Source organism: Stomoxys calcitrans, chromosome 4 (assembly GCF_963082655.1).
Source record: "Stomoxys calcitrans chromosome 4, idStoCalc2.1, whole genome shotgun sequence".
NCBI lineage: Eukaryota > Metazoa > Arthropoda > Insecta > Diptera > Muscidae > Stomoxys > Stomoxys calcitrans.
This window is the reverse complement of record NC_081555.1, coordinates 137,396,007-137,417,113: the sequence shown is the minus strand read 5'-3', so window position 1 is coordinate 137,417,113 and position 21,107 is coordinate 137,396,007. Positions and strand designations below refer to the sequence as shown.

The 21,107-nt window shown below is 43.3% G+C and overlaps 2 protein-coding genes across 2 annotated transcripts; one reads left to right on the top strand and one right to left on the bottom strand.

Moving 5' to 3' along the window:
* The first annotated feature begins 132 nt into the window (after window positions 1-132).
* On the top strand, window positions 133-13,887 carry LOC106090375 (anoctamin-8). Its single transcript, XM_013256541.2, has 9 exons — window positions 133-431; window positions 538-659; window positions 7,022-7,399; window positions 7,471-7,683; window positions 7,746-8,285; window positions 8,345-8,641; window positions 8,705-8,838; window positions 13,253-13,429; window positions 13,499-13,887. Exons 1-9 carry the CDS (start codon window positions 407-409, stop codon window positions 13,527-13,529), a joined length of 1,917 nt encoding a protein of 638 aa, XP_013111995.1. The 5' UTR covers window positions 133-406; the 3' UTR covers window positions 13,530-13,887.
* A 139-nt stretch (window positions 13,888-14,026) lies between these two features.
* Window positions 14,027-21,107, bottom strand: LOC106090376 (protein singles bar). Its single transcript, XM_013256542.2, has 3 exons — window positions 20,784-21,107; window positions 14,171-14,311; window positions 14,027-14,104 (listed from the first exon to the last, which is right to left on the bottom strand). Exons 1-3 carry the CDS (start codon window positions 21,093-21,095, stop codon window positions 14,027-14,029), a joined length of 531 nt encoding a protein of 176 aa, XP_013111996.1. The 5' UTR covers window positions 21,096-21,107.

Sequence of the window (21,107 nt, the reverse complement as noted above, 5' to 3'; positions counted from 1 at the left end):
TCCGCAAAGCATGGCAACTCAGCTCTTTGCACAGCCGGCAGTATTTGTCAGCTGCTTTTGACCGGTTCTTCTTTATTTTGCTTTGTTATTTTTGCCGACCCACCACCCCCCCCCCCCACCTTACTAAGTTAATAAACCTCTTCATCATAAGTGTACAATTCTTATTCTTACTCATTTTTGGCAAATCTTTTGCTTTTGTTTTACATGAACGCTGACAAAAAAAGAAAAACAGAATTAATAACAAAACAGCTAAAGTCAATCCCAAAGGCGTGTTGGCAGAAGAGTTGAAAAGACGTGAGGAAGAGTGCCAAAAATTAAAAAAAATATTAGAGCAATCAGGCAGCCAAAATTTTGATATTTTGTCGACAGGCCAGAGTAAATTAAATGTGTCAGAATTGTAGACGAGATGGCTGCTGCTGCTAATGAAACAGGTAAGAATATGAAATTCGCATAAGAATGTGCATCATGCCAACATAATAAAATTTTCAAACTTTCTATAAATTTTATGTAATTCCTTCCCTTTGGTCATACACACAGGCCACAGTCTGCTGGGTAAACGGCCACAGAATATCATACAAAATCAATTGTTTCGCAGGCAAAGAAGCATAAAACTGAGTGCCAACAAAGGAAGTAGCAGCGATGAGACTGGAAATCATAAGGTAAGATGGAGAAGTGTAGAAATTGTAGTGTATCCCAGGAATTCTGTGTAGGAAAAACCATAACCAAAGTTGTACGTACCAGATTGACCCTATGAAGTCCTTCATCGGCAAGGGCTGCCGATTCAGTGTACAACTCATTGCTACAATAACAACAACAACATTCGTATACGTATCTACCAGACCAGCTGTTTTAATTGTGTGGGGACTGTACGGTGCAGAGCAAACAAATTGAAGGCCAATTTGTCCATAAAACAAAATTTTTGGAATTTTGCTTTTGATAATTGTTGCTTTGCATATGTATGTGCATCATTTGAACGATATATGGTTGTTTATCCAACTTGCCATGAGTGCGATAGGGAATTCTTGCTCAATAAAAATGTGCAAGCCTTGCACCCATTGACAACACCAATTGGGATGGTTTGCGTTCACCATGCAAGTCCTCCGCCAATTCCTGCTGACAAGCGGCCTAAGGTACTTTGTTTTTACTACTGGCTTTATCAAAAATTTCTGACAAATTCAAAAGTAAACAAAAGGTCTCTTAGCCGCTTGTCACCAGGAATTGGGGTACATGCAAAGAACCTCTGTTGACTATAAAAATGGCAAAGAACCTCTGTTGACTATAAAAATGGCAAAGGGCCAGTGCTAAACTATGCAAAGTCATTGTGGACTTGTCAGTTCAACGGAACGAAGTGAAATAAGATCAAGACCTCCGATGTTGTTTTTGTTGTAGCAGTTTGTTGTGTTCTATCTTTCGCCTGCTTGATTCTGTTGAGTGTTAATATCCAGGAACTCTGCGACTAAGATGGGGTGCGTCCACAGGGATCTTAACCAAAGTCGAGTGGGTCTTGCTGGGCACTTAAACAGTTGACGTGTATCGTGTGGTCCCTGGTTACAATCGGCACATACATCTTGCACGTCGGCATCACTACTTGCTCTGTAGGCGTTGAGACGTCTGCATCTGCCGGAACGTAATTGAGCCAGAACGGCTCTGGTGTGCTGGGGGAGGTCAATTTCTTCAGGTGCAATGGGAGGCGGTTCTCTAAGGACTACATTCACACGGTAGTTATTTACCGCATCTGCTACCGTGTCTGCATGAATGTTGTCTAGACCTGCTTGATATGCCGCTTGATATAGAGGTAGCGCTGAACCTCACGCTCTAGATCATGAAGATCTACCTTAAGGCTTCTGGGCGGTGGCTATCTATCCTCAAGATGATGATTTGAATGGTCGCTGAGTTGAGCTGCATGAAGTTATGTCTTCGCACTGGTAGGATCTTTGTCTCCTGATGGAGGTGATCCACATGAGAACTGAGGAGACAGCCCGTCGCAGTTCGGAGGGCGGCATTCTGACAGATCTGAATATAATTCCACCGTGTATTTCAAAGCTGACGAGACCACACTGACGGTGCATAACTTACCACAGACCAGTCAATTGCTTTGCACTTGGGCAACAAGGTTTCTTTGTCTGCGCCCCAAGTGCTGCCGGCAAGTGACTTGAGGACCATGTTTCTACTTTTCACTTTATCGCAAATTGCTATGGCATGTAGGGCGAATGTGTCAGAGCTGTCAAATGTAACGCCAATTATTTTGGGACACTTAATGGTTGGAAACATTTCTCCATCGATCATCACAGTCAGCTCGGTATTCACCTCACGCGTATTTGTAGTGAACAATGTGGCTGAAGATTTGGTGGCAGATATCTTCAGATTTCTTGCAGCCAAATATAAGGCAAGTTCGTTGAGGTAGACGTTCAACCTATCGCAGATGTCAACAATGGGTGGGGGCCTGATGCCATGATCGTACAATCGTCCGCATATGATACGATCTCTATGCCATCTGGAGGGAGTGGAATGGAGGATCGGTAGAGGTTTATCGGAGATATCACCCCACCTTGGGTAACTCCCTGCTTCACTCTAGGGTAATTCGACTTCTTATCCCTAAATTCCACAAATGAATGGCGACCACACAGATAATTCGCGACCCAGTGTTTCAGGCCTGGCTGGAGGGATGTGTTGGCGATGTCCTCAAATAATTTGGCATGGATGACTGTATCGAATGCCTTCGATAGGTCCAGTGCCACCAGGATCACATTGCATGCAAAGCAGTTGTTGTGCTATGCAGTCTTCGAAATCCATGTTGATGCTAGGCGAATGGAAATTCTCCTACGAGGCTCGAGAGGAGTAATGCCTCAAGCGTCTTTGCTACTGGTGAGAGAAGGGAAATCGATCTGTACGACTCCCCCAAACTCGGGTCCTTTCCAGTCTTCAGTAGCAGGATTACTCTGCTCATCTTCCAGACATCGGGAACTGTAAGAGTGTTCAAAGGCAGTTTGGGGCCAGTAGTAAGGTACTCAACTCCAGGTAAATCCATATTCTTCCACATCAATGTAGAGATTCCGTCGGGGCCAACGCCTTGGATGATTTGGCGCCACGGATGACATTCGTAACTTCGTCCACGGTAAATTGTAATGGCTGTCCATCGGCTCGGAGACCACGAATTTGGCGAATGGCTCTCCTCCTTGCCTTGTCACTGTCGGGATGCACAATGAATTGACGGTTGAACAACCTGGCGCATCTCTTGGGATCAGTCACGGTTACATGGCCAAAAGTGACAGAGGCCCTGTTATCCCGTCAAACGGGTTTTGAGAGTGATATAACAGTAGACCACAGCTTGCCTAAACCGGTGCCTAAGTTACATTGCTCCAAGTGTTTCAGCCACAAATTCCGCCTAGGTTCGTTGACTACCCTGTTTATTTCCAGATTCAGCTCACTGATTCTGGGGTTAGCGGGGTCCATAGCACGAATCCCATCACGCGAGTACCACCTGCTTGCGCCGTCTGCGAGTACCACCTGCTTGCGCCGGGAAATTGGGCCGCACTTGGGCTATTCGACCGGTTGGTATAAAGCGAGCAGCTGCTGCATTATTGATGTCCCGGAATTTCCTCTCGGCAACTAGCACATCCGAGGGGGTGGCTGTTCACTGATGCGGCGTTTGATATACTCTCTGAAGCCAGCCCAATCGCCCTTCTTATGATTGATAAACGATTGAGGTTATGAAGTCGGGTGGTCGGTGATGGTGAGAATTATGGGGAGGTGGTCTGACCCCAAAGAGATGACGGCTTGCCAGGATACGTCACTCAGGAGATTAGGGGATGCAATGGAAAAATCTGGCGAGCTGCTGGATCTCCGCGTAATCCTAGTGGGGGCATCCCCATTCACCGTGCAAAACGTGGAGCCTTCAATCTGTTCTGCCAAAACCATGTCACGCTGGTCGCTACCTAGGGGAGAATGCCATGAAATGTGATGCGCACAAGACTTTCGATTGTACTGCTTTACGAAATGCGACAACGTGTTTTTGCAGTTCTCATGTCGGCTATCTCCATCACCTCAATCAGAAGACAAATATCCCCGGTACGGGATAGCTGTGAGCACCCCACAGACTGAAGCATCGGGGTTCGATCTATGTGGTGTTCATTGCTGTCACGAAAAGCTTAGCTGTGAACACCACACAGACTGGAGCATTGGTTATATGGTACACTGAGGCGGTGGCCTGTGCCGATGAAGGAATCTATCGGGTCAATCCGGTACGTGCAAACGACTGCCATAGGATTTACTTGTTGTTGTTGTAGTAGCAGTGTGTGGTACACTGAGGCGGCAGCCCTTGCCGATGAAGGAATTCATCGGGTCAATCCGGTACATACAACCGGCTGCCATGGGATTGTATCCTATTGGTGTGTAATTTGAAAGCTGGCTCACTTATGACACAAGGTGGACACCCGCTAAATTTTTCCCTGTAGCTGGCATAATTCCATTACCACTATGGTATTTTTGGCTTTGTTGCAATAACCACTTGCTGAGCATATGTGGCTGAATTATATTTGTCTTAAACGAAATCTGAGTCATGACTTTCTTATCTTTATAGCTTGCAATAGAAATTTAATTTTATTATTAGACATAAAATCTGTCTAATTTAGAAACTCATTTCGCCAGTAAGGGTAAATGGCAAATCACCATCGATGTATTGTTGTTGATCTGACTAATGCTACATTTATTGCAATTCCCTGCAATAAGTAAGCGAAACTGATGTCACCAACACATATTCTAATGGCACCGTGGGAAATTTTTGGAAAAGGACCAAAAAGTCAAGGATTCACAAAAGAGAATTTTGTTGTTGTGGATGTGGCGATCCATTTTCATGTGGATGTGGCGATCCTCGTCAAGCTCATATAAGCGAACAAGCTTGTCCCGGTCCATAGGACCCATCGCTGCGGGAACAGTGGGTCATTGGTTATTAAAAGGCGCCAAAAACTCACCTTGTCGTATTGAGCATCATAGGCACTTAGTATTTATGCAAGAGCCGGTGCCGCCCGGCCTCTCACTGAGATCACCGCGACTGCAGTTGCAGCTACTCCGTACACAAATCATCCATTTATCCGCAATCCGTGCACTCGCCCGGCAGCTTTCAGCTGAGTTTCTCGCTGTTGTTGCAGCAGTTGTTTTGTGTTCTATCTTTTGTCTGCTTGATTCTGTGGAGTCTCCAGATCCAGGAACTCTGCGACTAAAATGGGTTGTGCGTACAGAGGGATCTGGTTCTTAACCGAATGGATCTGGCTGGGCAGTTAAATAAGTGACGTGTGTCGTGTGATTTCAGGTCACAATCGAGATACACATTCTGCATTTCGGCATCAGTTCTGGCTCTGCAAGAGTTGAGGCGGCTGCATCCGCCGGACTGTAATTGAGCCAAAACTACTATGGTTTGCCGGAGGAGGGTCATTTCTTTGGGTGCGGATGGCGGTCGTTCTCCAAATACAACATGTGTGTGTTGTACACTGAGGCGGCAGTCCTTGCCGATGAAGGACTCCATCGGGTCATTCCGGTATGTACAACCGGCTGCCATGGACTTAGGAGGCTTTTGGATGTTGTTGTAGCAGAGTGTTGCACACTAAGACGGCAGCCCTTGCCCATGAAGGATTTCATGAGGCCCATGCGGTATGTACAACCGGCTGGTTGGATTGGTTGGATTGGTTGGTTGTTGTTGCAGTTTATTGTGTTCTATCTTTCGTCTGCTTTCTGTTTAGTGTCGAGATTGAGGAGCTCTGCGGCTAAGATGGGGTGCGTACAGAGGCATCTGGTCTGAGTCGAGTAGGTCTGGCTGGGCAGTTAAACAGGTGGTGTCGTGTGGTCCCTGGTCACCGGGAAACACATCGAGCACGTCGGCATCATTCCTTGTTTTGTAGGAGTTAAGGCGGCTGCTTCTGCCGGATCGCAATTGAGCCAGTACTACTCTGGTTTGCCGGGGGAGATCCAATTTCTTCAGGTGCAATGGGAGACGGTTGTTCTCCAAGGACTACATTCTCCCTGTAGCTATTTAGCGCATCTGCAGCCGTGTCTGCATGAATGTTGCCAATACCCGCTTGATAGGCCTTTTGATCTCAGCTAAACCTCATGCTCTACGTCTACGTGGGGTTTTTGGTTGTTGTTGTAACAGTGTCTTGTACACTGAGGCGGCAGACCTTGCCGATGAAGGTATCCGTAGGTAGGTACAACCGGCTGCCATGACATTGGGGCTTTTTGTTGTTGTTGTTGCTGTTGTTGTAGCAGTGTTTTAAACACTGAGACGGCAGCCCTTGCCGATGAAGAACTCCATAGGGTCAATCCGGTACGTACAACCGGCTGCCATGACATTGGGGCTTTTTGTCGCCCTGGTTTGCGTGTAACACCGTGATCGCCTTCAATAGACGATGATAGCCAGACAGTGGCCCCCTTATGTCGGGCCTGTAAACTTGGCCATTAATTGGGACAAATCAACCAACCGGCGGTATGTGTTGTATAGCTCTATCTCGGCAGTACCAGACTTGACAGCTCTTCTCATATATTTTATGTAAGGGCCAGTAGCGCCAGCCTGGGCCTAAGTCTATACTGCACGGAATGGGTGTATAACGAAGGCCAATCCCCCACCTCTACAGCACTAGTTGTTGTTGTAGCAGTGTGTTGTACACTGAGGCGGCAGCCCTTGTCGATGAAGGATCTCCACGGGTCAATCCGGTACGTACAACCGGCTGCCATGGGATTGTAAAGCTCTAGTCATTGCAACGTCCGATATAGACAGAGTGAAATGAGAACATATGCGTGATGATGATCACCTAACGGGCCAGCTTTTGTGGTGATAAGGGGTAGTTGGAGTCAGTCAAGCACTTAATGGGTCACTGCTCAGCAACTCTTTCTATGTCAATTAGCCCTCTGGTCATTCTAAACTACTGTAGAGGTCTGAAATGCCTTTTTGGAGGAGAATCTGATCATTAAAGCTTCCTTTCTTTCTTTTCAATTCGATATCATCAATGTTTTTCTAACTTTCTTTTTGTAGACTTATGTGGTGCTGACCTTTGGGGAACGAGCCAAGCTAACCCACTGTGAAGATGTACAAAAAATCATACAACAATTCAATATAAAGACCACACTAGAATGGATTAGTAAGGAGGAGAAATACCTTTACCTAACTGCCTCAACTGATACTCTGCTGCGTTTGGCCGACGAAGCTGAACTCACCAAGATGACAACAACGGGGAGTATGCAAAAATTTAATTATAACTCAATATCGGATTTCTTGCTGCCCGGCATGACAGAAGATGACATAGTGCGGTTCTGTGAGGCGCCAGTGCTAATAAAGGATGTGGTGAAACCTCAGCTATTGTCCTATATAAGGAATGGCATTGTGGAGGAATTGTTTCCCTTGCATGACATAGTAAGTAATTGAGAGTTGCCTTGGGGGGGCGAAAACGTTTTACTAAATTTTTAATATTTACTCTCTTTTAGGAATATTTGGAGGCATTCTCCTTCAACTGGCGTCGTCGTTCCTTGCCTATAGAACATATACGCAATTATTTTGGTGCAAGCATAGGCCTATATTTTGCTTTTATAGAATTTTATACCAAGGCCCTGGTATATCCCACAATCTTTGGTGTTTGTCAATATTTGTGGAGCATTAATCTGTCCGTGGTTATAGGTTTCTATGTGCTGTGGTCTACGGTAAGTGAAACTCACCTTGGGAAAAGTACCCATAATTAATTTGAATTCTGTTACCTTTTAAGATCTTCCTTGAGTTATGGAAACGCCGCTGTGCCGGTTTGGCTTATCGTTGGGGTACCATAGAAATGTCCAGTCTGGACAAACCTCGCACAAACTACCAAGGCAAAGAGAAAATCGATCCTGTTACTGGAAAAATGACTCTCGAGTATCCTATGCGTTACACATACATGCAAATGTATTGCATCTCTTATCCTGTGGTCTTACTATGTGTGGTAGCTGCAGCCTATTTCGCCTTATACCAGTTTCAAATTGAGGCCGAGGTTTTGGCAGACTTTGGTCCCGATTCTTGGCTTTTGTATATCCCTGTTATAGTACAATCCATACTCATAGCCATATTTTCATGGGCCTATGAAAAACTGGCAACATTCCTTACCCAATTGGAGAATCACCGCACCCGTTTGCAGTATGAAAGACATCGGGTCAATAAATTGATGATATTTGAGATAGTGAATAATTTCTTTTCGCTATTCTACATTGCCTTTGTGCTGCAGGATCTGAAGCAATTGAATTATCAGCTGATGATGCAGTTGCTGATATTTCAGGTTTTACTTATCTTCAGATTAAAGTGGCTTGGTAACTCATTTTTCTTTTTCCCTATCAGATTGTCTGCATTGCCCAAGAAGTGGGCATTCCTTTGCTGGCTGTCCTTAAACAGAAGTATGTTAAATACATGCACAAGGAATTGGATTCTGAGAAACTATCTTTGGTCAATGATGTTACCCGTTACGAGCAATGTTTCTTTGAGGCTGGCTTGGATCAGTATCAATCAACCTATGAGGATTATTTGCAAATGTGCATACAGTTTGGCTTTATTGTGCTATTTGCAGCGGTGGCTCCGTTTGCCGCCTTTGGTGCTTTGATAAATAACATGTTTGCCATGCACATTGATTTGTTTAAGGTAAGCTCTGGTGGGGATAACTATGAGCAGATTTTTAAAGGAGAACTTTTTTTTTTACTTAAGCTATGCAATATTTTCAAACGTCCCTTTGCACGTCGCACAAAAAATATCGGTGCCTGGCAATCAGCTTTCGAGTTACTATCTGTGATGGCCATCCTAAGTAATTGTGGTCTGCTGTATATGCTGCCAAATGTGAGGTACGTGTTGTAGAAGTTTTTATCTATACAAAGGGAATGATATTTGCAAGAGAGTAACTTGGCTTTGCAAGAGATACAAGGTGCTCAAATTACTAAAAATGCAAAATACCTGGAAAATTCCCTTGACAAAAGTTGGGGCTTAAAGCTCGTGACATGCGTAAGTGGTATACTGCAGTTGTCAGCCCTATAATGTTGTATGTTGTTTCGATCTGTGGACGGCGCATCAAAAATTTTCCTACAGTTCAATGCATAGTCAGATCCAAAGGATGATTCTGGCACGGGATGGCTATGAGCACCATAGTCATCCCGTCATCGTCATAACGAGAAGCTCGAAATGGAGCACGAAGAAGAAGTAATAGAACACTTATTGCCGCTGGACATTTTTGACAAATTATGGTGACTACTGTAGGAGGAGGCCACCGTAGTGTAGAGGGTAGCATATCCATCTATGACGCTGAACGCCTGGGTTCGAATCCTGCTAAAAATATAAGAAAATTTTTCAGTGGTGGTTATCCCCTCCTAATACTGGCGACATTTGTGAGTTATTTTGCCATGTAACAATTCCTCCCAAAAAAGATGCCGCTCTGCGGTGCGCCGTTCGGACTTGGCTATAAAAAGAAGGTCCCTTATCATTGAGCTTAAAATTTAATCGGACAGCACTCAGTTCCTTTATGGAATGTTCATGGGCAAATTTACATTTACTGTAGGAGGAGATATGTTCCTCTTCGGTTTAGCAGCAGCTATGCCTGATAGGGTCCCGGACAAAATCCAGTGGGACGGGAGGGAATCTGTGGGTATGGTGGAACGGCAGGGAATCTGTGGGTATGCTTTCAGCGACATTCAAGCCTATTCTTCGAAATAAGGCCCAGAGACATCGGATTACGATACCATCCCTAATATCTACCCTACATGATATACAGGATCCCATGAAAACAGTTACCTATTTACAAGGCAGGGGAAACCAACTAATCTTACTGCAGAATCCCTATGGACCGCTCGAATTTAAGCGCCCAGATTCCTGGAGCTATGACTGCAAAGGGTAGACGGGTGAGAATTATAATGGACTGAATCAATTTTGCATACTTTCAGGCGTACATGGCTAACAAAACAACAGCAACAGATGATCACGAACTGGGATACACATTCTCCCCATATGCCACTACAATTTGCGATAAAGTCAAAAGTAGAAACAAGGTCCGCAAGTCACTTGCCGGCAGCACTTGGGGTGCAGACAAAGAAACCTTGTTGACCACATACAAAGCAATTACCCGGTCTGTGGTAAGTTATGCAGCGCCAGTGTGGTCTCGTCAGCTTTGTGACACGCGGTGGAATAATATTCAGATCTGCCAGAATGCCGCCCTCCGAACTGGGACGGACTGTCTCCTCAGTTCTCATGTAAACCACCTCCTTCAAAAGACAAAGATCCCACCAGTGCGAAGACATAACTACATGCTGTCTAAGCAAATACCTTTTGGGCTGTTACCGCAGACAACATCCAAATCATGATCTTGTGTATCGACCGCCCAGAAGTCTTAAGGTAGATCTACATAATCTAGAGCGTGAGGTACAGTGCTAAAAGAGAGTACCTCTTGATCAAAAGGCATCTTAAGCAGGTCTAGACAACATTCATGCAGACACGGCTAAATAGCTACCGGGTGATTGTAGTCCTTGGAGAACGAACGCTTCCCATTGCACCTGAAGAAATTGATCTTCTCCAGCAAACCGGAGTAGCTCTGGCCAGGGATCACACTACACACGTCACTCCTTTAACTGCCCAGCCAGACCCACTCCACTCAGACCCGTGAGGTACAGTGCTAAAAGAGAGTACCTCTTGATCAAAAGACATCTCAAGCAGGTCTAGACAACATTCATGCAGACACGGTAGCTGATGCGGTAAATAGCTACCAAGTGATTGTAGTCCTTGGAGAACGAACGCTTCCCATTGCACCTGAAGAAATTGATCTTCTCCCGCAAACCAGAGTAGCTCTGGCCAGGGACCACACTACACACGTCACTTCTTTAACTGCCCAGCCAGACCCACTCGACTCAGACCCAGATCCCTGTGGACGCACTCCATCTTAATCGCAGAGTTTCGGAATCTGGATACTCAATAGAATCAAGCAGACGAAAGATAGAACACTACACACTCCTAAAAAAACAACAACAATCCACCTCTTCTTTGAGTTCGGCAGACCTGACTCGATGACATATTTAAAAAGTTTGGTGTGATCAAATGTATTTGGAGGATTGTTCGCTCATGGGATCTCATTCCATTCAGACTGCGACTTATGCATGTCGTAATTGTGGTGAGTGTTGATGTTATGCTGTACATCTTACGAAATTCGTGTTGAAGCTGGGAAAAGGGATGAATTGAAGTCAGACAGAAACAGTGCTTCAAGCTTCTTAATGGCTTATAGGTGGGATCATTGGCATATACGACTCTCCCTGGTGCGCGGATTTACCTGGCTTGAGAATTGGAACTAAACGAACCATGATTTAGGGTGGATATGGACAAACTGAGGTTATCCGTTAGGTATTTTATTCCCATCTCAACTGTATGCTTGAGCACCAGCATTAATATTCCATCAGGGCCGAGAGTCGTTGATGGCTTGGCTGTTCTCATGATCTCTGCAGCATATTCGAGTCCGAAAAGCTGCAGTTCGGCTTCGTCTTGAAGCTTCCTTCCCTTATATAGAATGCTTCTTTTCGTCTTGTCCCGACAAGTTGTCTGCTGAAATGGCTTGCTTATTATTTAGGATATGGTGTATGTTTTCCGTTGTTGGCAGTGGCAGCCCTTGCCGATGAAGGACTTCATCGGGTCAATAGGGTACGTACAACCGGCTGCCTTGGGATTGGATTGATTGTTGATTGAATGCTGTTGCGACTTGACTTGTATTACTTGGCGGGGTTGTTAAGAGACTTCATTGTTGACCACCGTTTATTAGAACTCAAGTCTGTGTTGCAGTTCCCAAGGTGCTCCAACCATGTATTCGGTGTATTTCTGATCCCGGACTAGCTTGTGTAAATGCAAATTTTGCCCATGAACATTCCAATAAGGAACAGGGACAAAAATAGCAATGAGTGCAGTCCGATTCTAGTTTAAGCTCAATGATAAGGGGACTCTCCTTTTTAAGGCCGAGTCCGAACGGCATGCCGCATTGCGATACCTCTTTGTAGAGAAGTTTTACATGGCTTAGTACCTCACAAATGTTGCCAGCATTAGGAGGGGAAAACCACCGCTGAAAAATTTTTGTTTGATGGTCTCGCCAGGATTCGAAGCTTAAAGAAAATGGGCCTTCTTTTTATAGCCGAGTCCGAACGGCATGCCGCATTGTGACACCTCTTTGGGGAGAAGTTTTACATGGCATAGTACCTCACAAATGTTGCCAGCATTAGGAGGGGAAAACCATCGCTGAAAAATTTTTGTTTGATGGTCTCGCCAGGATTCGAACCCAGGCGTTCAGCGTCATAGGCGGATATGCTAACCTCTGCGCTACGGTGGCCTCCGGACTAGCTTGTATATTCGGCAAAATTCATCACGTTCTTTTGCTAATTTCATTGCTTTGGCGATGTACCTCACGTTCTTCTGCTAATCTCACTGCTTTGGTCGGGAAATTTTGACTCATAAAATGCGATCATAACCTCTGCCTTGCAACCATCAGGGACTATGCTTTGGGCGCAAATTTTGTCTCATAAAATGCGATCATAACATGTGGATTGCAATCATCAGGGACTATGAAATTATTCGATATTTGAAGCCCTACGATTATAGGGAACAGACCATGTTTCCATAATCAGGCGAGGGTGGCAATGTTTCGCCATCCTGGCACAAAAGCTGGAACATTGAGTTTCGATTTGTGTGGTGTTCATTGCTGTCACGAAAAGCTTAGCAGTGAGGTACCTGGCGTGTCTACAGCTTGCGGATAGTGGAATGCTCCATACGGAGTAGCTGTAACTACAGTCGCGGACAATCAGCGGTATCGAGTGGAGGGTCTTAGTGAGAGGTCGGGTGGCACCGGCTCTTGCACAAATACTGAGTGCCTATGATGCTCGATATGACAAGGCGAGTTATTGGCGCCTTAAAATAACCAATGACCACCTTGTTTTTGTGGCGATCGGTCCTTAGGACCGGAAAGAGGATCGCCACCTTCAAGTGGAAGTTACAACAACATATTTCGCCATGGTCAAAATGATCATCAGGCACCCCTCATTGGATATCAATAAAATTAGCAAATTGCCAAAAACAATAAAATTTTCAAAATTCTGGCGGGAGGGGGAAAACTTTTCTGGGGTGTGGGCTAACCACGCCTTTCTATGCTTATGCTTATATGTAGAGAAGACGCCAGGCCTGGAAGTTTAATTTAACTTTAACTGTATTAAAGCCACTTAACATTTCTTTCCTTTTTTCTTGCAGAGCATTTGTGGCCCAGCACTTCTCCTCCATACCAAATCTCTCATTTGTGCTGTTTGAACATTTGTTATTGGGCCTAAAATTTGTGATACACAAGGCCATACACGAAAGGCCAAGATGGGTGCGCATAGCCTTAATGAAGGGCGATTATGAATCTAGCCAAGCGTATAAGAATATCAAGTAAGTACTTATCTCTCTTACAACATACAATATAAGAATTTTTATAAACTCAATTTCTTTCCTTTATAGAAAATACAAGGCCAATCTAAAAGTGGATTAAGTTGAATCTTTGGAACTGCAACAGCACAAACTCAAACAAAAATCTCTTACAAAACTTGCCGCCTACCCAAAAAAAAATGCTAAAAGGTGCGCCTATAAGGCATTGGCTTTTTTACATCTCCCAGTATAAAAAAACTATCCTTAATTTTTTTTAAATCTCCAAGAATTGAAATCTTTTAATGTTTAGTTGATGTTTCACAGTCTTATACTTTCTCAGTGTTGTTGTGGGTGGTTTATATTAGTCTTATACCACCCCTAGATTTAACTACTAACCAGTGGCCTTAGATTAGGTTTTTAACTTATAAACGAAACTAATGCAAACTCTTATATATACGTACATAGACTTTGTTTAAATTTTACTTATTGCTAACTTATAAATATATGTATTTGTTTTTATACATAAAAAAGAGTATTAAATTGTATGTTCATCTATGTATATAAGTAGAATTCATCTTCTTCTACGTTTCCACCTGCTCTTCCTTTTCTCAATTTTGCATATTATCGATAGCCTTTGTAATGTTTGAAGGCTAAATAGGCATCGATTCCATGCAATAACCCAGCGGCATATCCTATATACTGCAAATATTTTTCTTTTCATTAGTATAAGTTTTTTTTTTTAATTTTTTTCCATGTTATACTTACATAGGCTGCAGTCATTGCTGGATATGCCCAAAATCCTGGTTTGATTAGAAATTGTGGATGCAACCATACCACACAAGCAAATCCCATATAACTAGAAGCACTGAAATACATGCTGCAAGCAATGCCATTGAATAGTGTTTCCTGAAAATTGAAATGAAAAAGTGTTAAAATTGTAAGGAGAAAGAAAGTAGAGAAGAAAGGAGAACAAATTAATCATAAGGCGGCTATTCGTTTAAGGTAAGACAATTTAGTTACAAGACATTTATTCGTTTGTGGGTATAAAAACCATATTTTTGTATATTCCGGAAAAAGTATGGCATTGGCATTAAGGCCGGACCAAACTTTGAATACCCACCACCTCAGGTACATATAAATAAACCACATATCAACAAAATCCGGTGAAAAAAAATAGTGTTGAGATTACGTCGGGGCCTAGCGCCTTAAACGATTTGGCGCTGCAGATTCATGCTGTCCTCCCAAAGACCTTTCATTTGAGCTCCATATTGCTATGATAGTAAATTTGTCTTCTTGTGGGGATGTTTTTGGGGAGGGCGGTCCCCCTAGCACTTGGTCCCACATTTAGATAACAGATTTGTATTCTACACTCAAATACCTTTCATTTAAGCCCCATATTGCCATGATCGGTAAAGAGGTGCTTTGGTGGTGGTGTGGTGGTCCCCCAAACACCTGGTTCGACAATTGGGCATCAGATACGTTTTCTAATCTTAAATACCTTTCATTTGAATGCCATATTGTCGTGATTGGTCTATATGTATATTTGTTAGGTTTTGGGGGTGGGGCGGTCCCCCTAGGTACCCCTTCCGAAACTTGGTTACCAACTTCGTGATCTGGAGTTTCTGAAAATCATGGTAAGGGGGAGGGACTGTCCCCCCCTTCAGATATAAAAAAATTAGTACTCTATTTTTACCACGGGATCGTTAGGCATCATCTGTGAAAATTTCAAGAAAATCGGTTGGGCCCATGTTGAGCCTATATGGATCGTTTTTCACGTAACCAACACTCAGGGGATGTTGTTGTTGTTGTTGTAGCAGTTTATTGTGTTCTATCTTTCGTCTGCTAGATTCTGGTGAGTGTCAAGACCCAGGAACTCTGCGACTAAGATGGGGTGCGTCCACAGGGATTTGAGTCGAGTGGGTCTGGCCGAGCAGTTAAACAGGTGACGTGTATCGTGCGGTCCCTGGTTACAATCGGGACATACATCTTGCACGTCGGCATCAATCCTAGCTCTGTGGGAATTGGAACACTCAGGGGATGTCCCCCATATATGCAGTGCATTGCGTTGGCAATTAGGAAAGTTAAGGGTTGGAGGGAGGAAAGAGGGAGTAGTGTTTATTGATATTAGTCCTCAATTTCCGAACATCAATGTAGGTGGGAAAGACCTTAGCTGGAAGTCGATGCCACATACGAATGATTCGAGCGAAAAATTAATTTTCTCGGTAATGCATGGTCGGGTCGACTGGCCAATCGATTACAAGGGGATGTCCCCTAAATATGCAGTACTTTGCGTTGGCAATTAGGAAAGTTAAGGGTTGGAGGGGGGAAAGAGGGAGTAGTGTTTATTGATATTAGTCTTAAATTTCTGAACGTCAATGTAGATGGGAAAGACATTAGCTGGAAGTCGATGTCACATGCGAATGGTTTGGGCGAAAAATGCATATTCTCGGTAATGTATGGTCCGATCGATTACAAACGGGTGTGAGTTCCTGGCAAGTCTTGTATTCCTGGTGAACATCCTAATGTCAGGGATAAGAAGTCGAATATCCCTGGAACACACGCCATGAAAATAACGATACAGCAATACAACGCTACCCACATTCCGACGATGTTCAAGGGAATCAATAGAGTTGGATACCCTACTGTCACCAATCAACACCATTGCTCTGCGTTGAACCCGGTCAAGTAGTTCCAAGGATGTTTTTGGAGCTCCTGCCCATATATCAGAGTTATATTCCATCCTCGGCCTCATGTTGGTAGTATAGATATGGAGAAGGTCAGAAGAGGTGAAATATTTCTTGCACCGCTTAAGAAAGCCCAAACACTTGAATGCTTCTTTCGACACTTCGAATACGTGTTTTGACCAACGGACATCACATTGTATCTTCATGCATCTGACTGCTCAATATCTATACCGTCGATAGATATCGACGATTGAAGTGGATCAGTGAATCGTTTGTGAGGCAAAAAACATCACTGTGTCTTCTGAGCGTTAAAGTCTACTCTGTTCATTCTACCCCACTCGGAAATGGCCAATAAATCCTGGGAAAGCGTCTCATCCATAATGCGCCTTCTGTCCACGATTTCTTGAGGACTGGGCGTATGGTCGAATGAATATGAATGACACAGACTACTGTCATCGGCAAATGAGTAGACTGGATTCGAAGTTTGATCCAATAGATCGTCAATGAAAATAAGAAAAAGGGAAGGGGATAGGACAGAGCCTTGTGGCACACCTGCCATTTCTGCTTAATTTCAGTTGAAAATGTTTTCAAATACCTCTTATTTAAATCCCAAGTAAGTAGAAGTCCTGTTTGGGGGTGTGGTGGAGAGACTTGGTCCCAAAAGTGAAAGTCAATTTCGTGCTCTACTCCCAAGGACCTTTCACTTAAGATCCATACTGCCATGGTCGGTAAATATGTCCGATTTGAGGGTTTTTTTTGGGGGGTGGGGTGGCCTACTTAGTCCCACTATTGGATATCAGATTCGTTTTCTACTCTCAAATACCTCTTATTTGATACCCATATTGTAGTGATTGGTCTATAAATCCGTTTGGCGCGTTTTGGGGGTGGGCGGCCCTCCTAGGTACCTCACCCCAGATGTTTATACCAAATTTTGCTTTTTAGGTTACTGTAAGAGTGCAAAAAAAATTTCGCTTAAATCGCCTTAACCATCTCCGAGATCTGGTGTTTTTTAAAATTATGGTAAGGGGGAGGGAGGAGGAAAGTTAATCAAATAATACCGCAAACAATTGATTCCTATATTTTAACGAAATTCCTATATTTTAGTTTCCTTTATTCAAAGGACCGAGTGGTTGTCATAACAAAAATAAATGCTGTATGATCAATTTTGACCACTCTGCCCTCTTTCTGTTCATGTTGGCTTCTCTAAATTAGCGCCATCTACTGATGGCAGTTGGATCAACTAAATACAATTGAAAACAACCAGTAGATGGCGCTTACTTAAATGTTAGTGCTATTCGCTTGGCGTGGCTTAACGCCTATAACAGTTGCCTATAAATGACCATATGACTACCTATTAAATGTCATCATTTAGTCTTTTTTCTGTGATAAAGAACCAATTTACCCAGCAGCATGTCGTTTATTTGTGTCCCCACACATTAATTAAATCACACAGTGTCCTATTAGGTCATTATGTTTGATCGACTGTTTTGGGGTGAGGGGTCCGCTAGATATATAAGCAGAATAAAGAATAATTAACCCCACATTGTCATGATTGGTGTATACAGCCGTTTGGTGGAGGGCGTCTACTAGGGTTGTGCGCCACATCTTATCTACCACTTGAGTACACATTTGAATGACACTCACTACTCAGAAATATCTATCATTTGATCCCCCATTGTTTTAACATGGTCAAATAATATATTGGACGCGATTTTTGGAGGTAAAGCGCCACCTAGATTCTTGGACACAAAGTTTAATTTCAAATTCGTAATAAACTCCCATATACCATTCATTTGATTCTTATATAGCTATGATCGAGTAAAATTCCACATATGAGGGCCTTTTGGGGGTGGGGCGACCCGCAAATACTTAGACATAATTTTGCATGTCATTTTCATAATCTTCTCCCGAATACCTTTCATTTGAGTCCCATATTGATATGTACGTCCCATGTGTTTGTTTGGGGTTGAAGTGGCCCCTGGGTTCCTTGGACCAATAATACCATATTCGTATTCTACTCTCCAATACCTTTCATTTGATACCCATATTGTTCCGAACGGTCAACCTTGATTTTGGGAGGTATTTTTGGTGTAACAGGAGAGGGTCCGCCCCCTTCCAATATCGACAAATTATGTAGCCTATTCCTCTATCCTGGCCATATTCGTAATCTACTCCAGAATACCTTTCATTCGAGTCCCATATTGTCATAATCGTCCAATATGCCTATTTGAAAGGGTTTTGGGGTTGGGGCAGTCCCCTAGGTACATGGACCCTAACTTTCATATCAAATTAGTTTTCTACTCCCGAATGCTTTTCATTTGAGTCCCATATTGTCTCGATCGGTCCCCTTTTATTTTTGGGTGGTACTTTTCGGGTAAGGGGTGGGGGGGGGGGGGGTGGAGGGGGGTTGGCCCGCCCCCCTTGAGATATCAAAAAATTATATAGCCTATTGCTCCTTCTGGACCACTCCCCACAAGTATCCCACCCTTAATAAGGATATCAAATTTCTGCTCTTGAGTTATAAACAACCTAAATTTTAAGTTGCCCCACCCATCCCCGAGATCCCCGAAGTTTTTGAAAATAAGGGGCCCTTTGCCAAATATATATCAAAGCGATCACTTAAGATTCCAAATTTTTTAAAATCCTTAGGTCCTCCTGTGTCTATCCCAATTTGAGGGTAAAAAGTGTACTCTTCTGCCAAAGACCTTTTATAACTGTCTTGTTCCGTCCTGATCGGCCTTCAAATATTATTTTAAATTCCTTTTTTTTTTGGTAGGATAGGGGGAGGGGTATTGCACTTTGACACATCCTTTCGCTTGAGTACAATATGTTCTCGGTCGTCCTACATGACAGTTTGGTGTTGTTTTTATTGGGAGGAGAGGTTCGCTCTCCCTACCTTTCATTCGATACCCATATTGCCAAAAACAGCAAAAGATACCTGTTCGGGAGCCCCCCGAACACTCTGGGCGAAATTTGTATACGAAGTACATTTTGGTACGGGGGGGTTTTTGGTGGTTGGGAGGCCCCTCAGACACGAAGAAATAAATTATTATGTGATATATGTACCCTACTTTCAAATACCTTTCATTTTATACCCATATTGCCCAAAGCGGTAAATGAGTCCTGTTGGGTGTTTTTTTTATGGGCAATTTGCATACCAAGTTCCTACTTTACTCTTAAATACCTTTCATTTCATATCCATATTGTCCCAATTGGTATATATGCCCTTCGGGGGGTTTTGTGAGGGGTGGGGAGACTCCTCGGACACCAAGGAATACATTTTTATGTCAGATTTGTACTCAACTTTTAAATCCCTTTTCTTTTGATACCCATATTGTTCAAACCGGTGAAAGACTTCTGTTGGGGGGTTTTTTTTGATGGCAGGGAACCCCATCGAACACTTTGGGCGATATTTGTATGGCAAGTTCGTACTCTACTCTTAAATACTTTTCATTTGATACCAATATTGTCCCAATCGGTAAAGATGTCCGTCCGGGTGGGTTTTGAGATGGGGCCTCCCCCCCCCCTGGTTATTAGACCCAAACATTTTATACCAATTTCGTGTTGTTGGAGTGCCATAAGGTGCCATACAAAATTTCGCTTAAATCGGTGAGATCTGGCGTTTTTGAAAATTTGGGTATGGGGGAGGGTCCGCTTCCCCTTCAGATATCAACAAATGTAGTACTCTATATTTTTTTACAGGGGGCCCAAACTCTACCATCTGTGAAAATTTCATGAAAATAGGTTCAGCCATTTTTGAGTCTATACTGAACAGGCAAACAAACTAACAATCAAATAACGACCCCCTGGGATTTGGCCTTAATTTTTTATATAAGTTTCGTAATCTACTTTCAATTATTTTTCATTTGATACCAATATTGCCACTATCGGTGAACAACAACAACAATTTATGATATAACTTCATATCAACCTTTTTAAGAGACCCCATGAAGTATATGTATTCTTGATCGTCTCGACGTTCTGAGTCGATCTAGCCATGTCCGTCCGTCCGTCCGTCCGTCCATCCGTCTGTCTCACTGTCTCTATTCATGCAGGTCATTGGGAATTACAAATGGACCATACCGATTCAGATTTGGATATAGCTCCCATGTAAACCGATCTCCCGAATTAACTTCTCAAGTCCCTCAAAGCCGAAATTTTTGTCCGATTTTGCAAGTGGTGTTCCTTTTTGACTTGACAAATTTTTGTCTGATTTTGCTGAAATTTTGCAAGTGGTGTTCCTTTTTCACTTACAACAACTGTGCCCAGTAGGGTCCAAATCGGTCTATAACCTGATTTGCTCCCAAATAATCCGATGTTCCGAATTGACTTCTTGAGCCCTTACAAGCCACAATTTGTGTCCGATTTGGTTGAAATTTAGCAAGCGATGTTCTGTTACGACTTCCAACAACTGTGCCAAATACGATCAGGATCAGTCTATAACCTGATATAGCTACCATGTAAACCGGTCTCTCAATCTTCCTTGTTCGGTTCCAAGAAGCTTTAATTTCTGCTGGTTTTACAGAAGTTTGGTATTTAGAATAAAATTATGACCTTCAAGTAAATTTTTTTTGTATACATTTTTAGCAGAATCCATGGTGATGGGTTCCCAAAATTCGGCCCGGCCGAACTTAGCTCGTTTTTTTTCCTCAATTTTACACTATGGATGCTTTATTCAATACCTTTCAACTTACAAATAACGATTGTCGTATAAGACCAAAAGATTTTTCCGAAAAGCAATAACAGGCCAGTAATATTGCCACCGTGGTAAAACAATATGAAGTTGTAGTCAAAAATCCCATTAAAGGCTGACCAATGGTATCTGCGGCGGGCATGCCATATCTGATGAGTAAGCCCTCACACAAAGTCGCTAAACCCAATTGAAGCATTTTCAATATTCCCGCCTTGGAGGTGACAAATCCAAAATTTATACAGGTGCACACGCGACAACAACAAATCCGTATGCCAAATTGTTGGCTCATACCGCGAACTCCAAATGAAGACATTTGCAATGTTTT

Coding starts and splice junctions, on each gene's coding strand:
- LOC106090375 (XM_013256541.2), top strand. CDS start 407: ATGGCTGCTGCTGCTAATGAAACAG. Junction 432..537: donor TGCTGCTGCTAATGAAACAG/GTAAGAATATGA, acceptor TCATACACACAG/GCCACAGTCTGCTGGGTAAA. Junction 8,642..8,704: donor TGCACATTGATTTGTTTAAG/GTAAGCTCTGGT, acceptor TTTTTACTTAAG/CTATGCAATATTTTCAAACG.
- LOC106090376 (XM_013256542.2), bottom strand. CDS start 21,095: ATGTCTTCATTTGGAGTTCGCGGTATGAGCCAACAATTTGGCATACGG. Junction 14,312..20,783: donor TTATACGACAATCGTTATTT/GTAAGTTGAAAG, acceptor TTCAATTTTCAG/GAAACACTATTCAATGGCAT. Junction 14,105..14,170: donor CAGCAATGACTGCAGCCTAT/GTAAGTATAACA, acceptor AAATATTTGCAG/TATATAGGATATGCCGCTGG.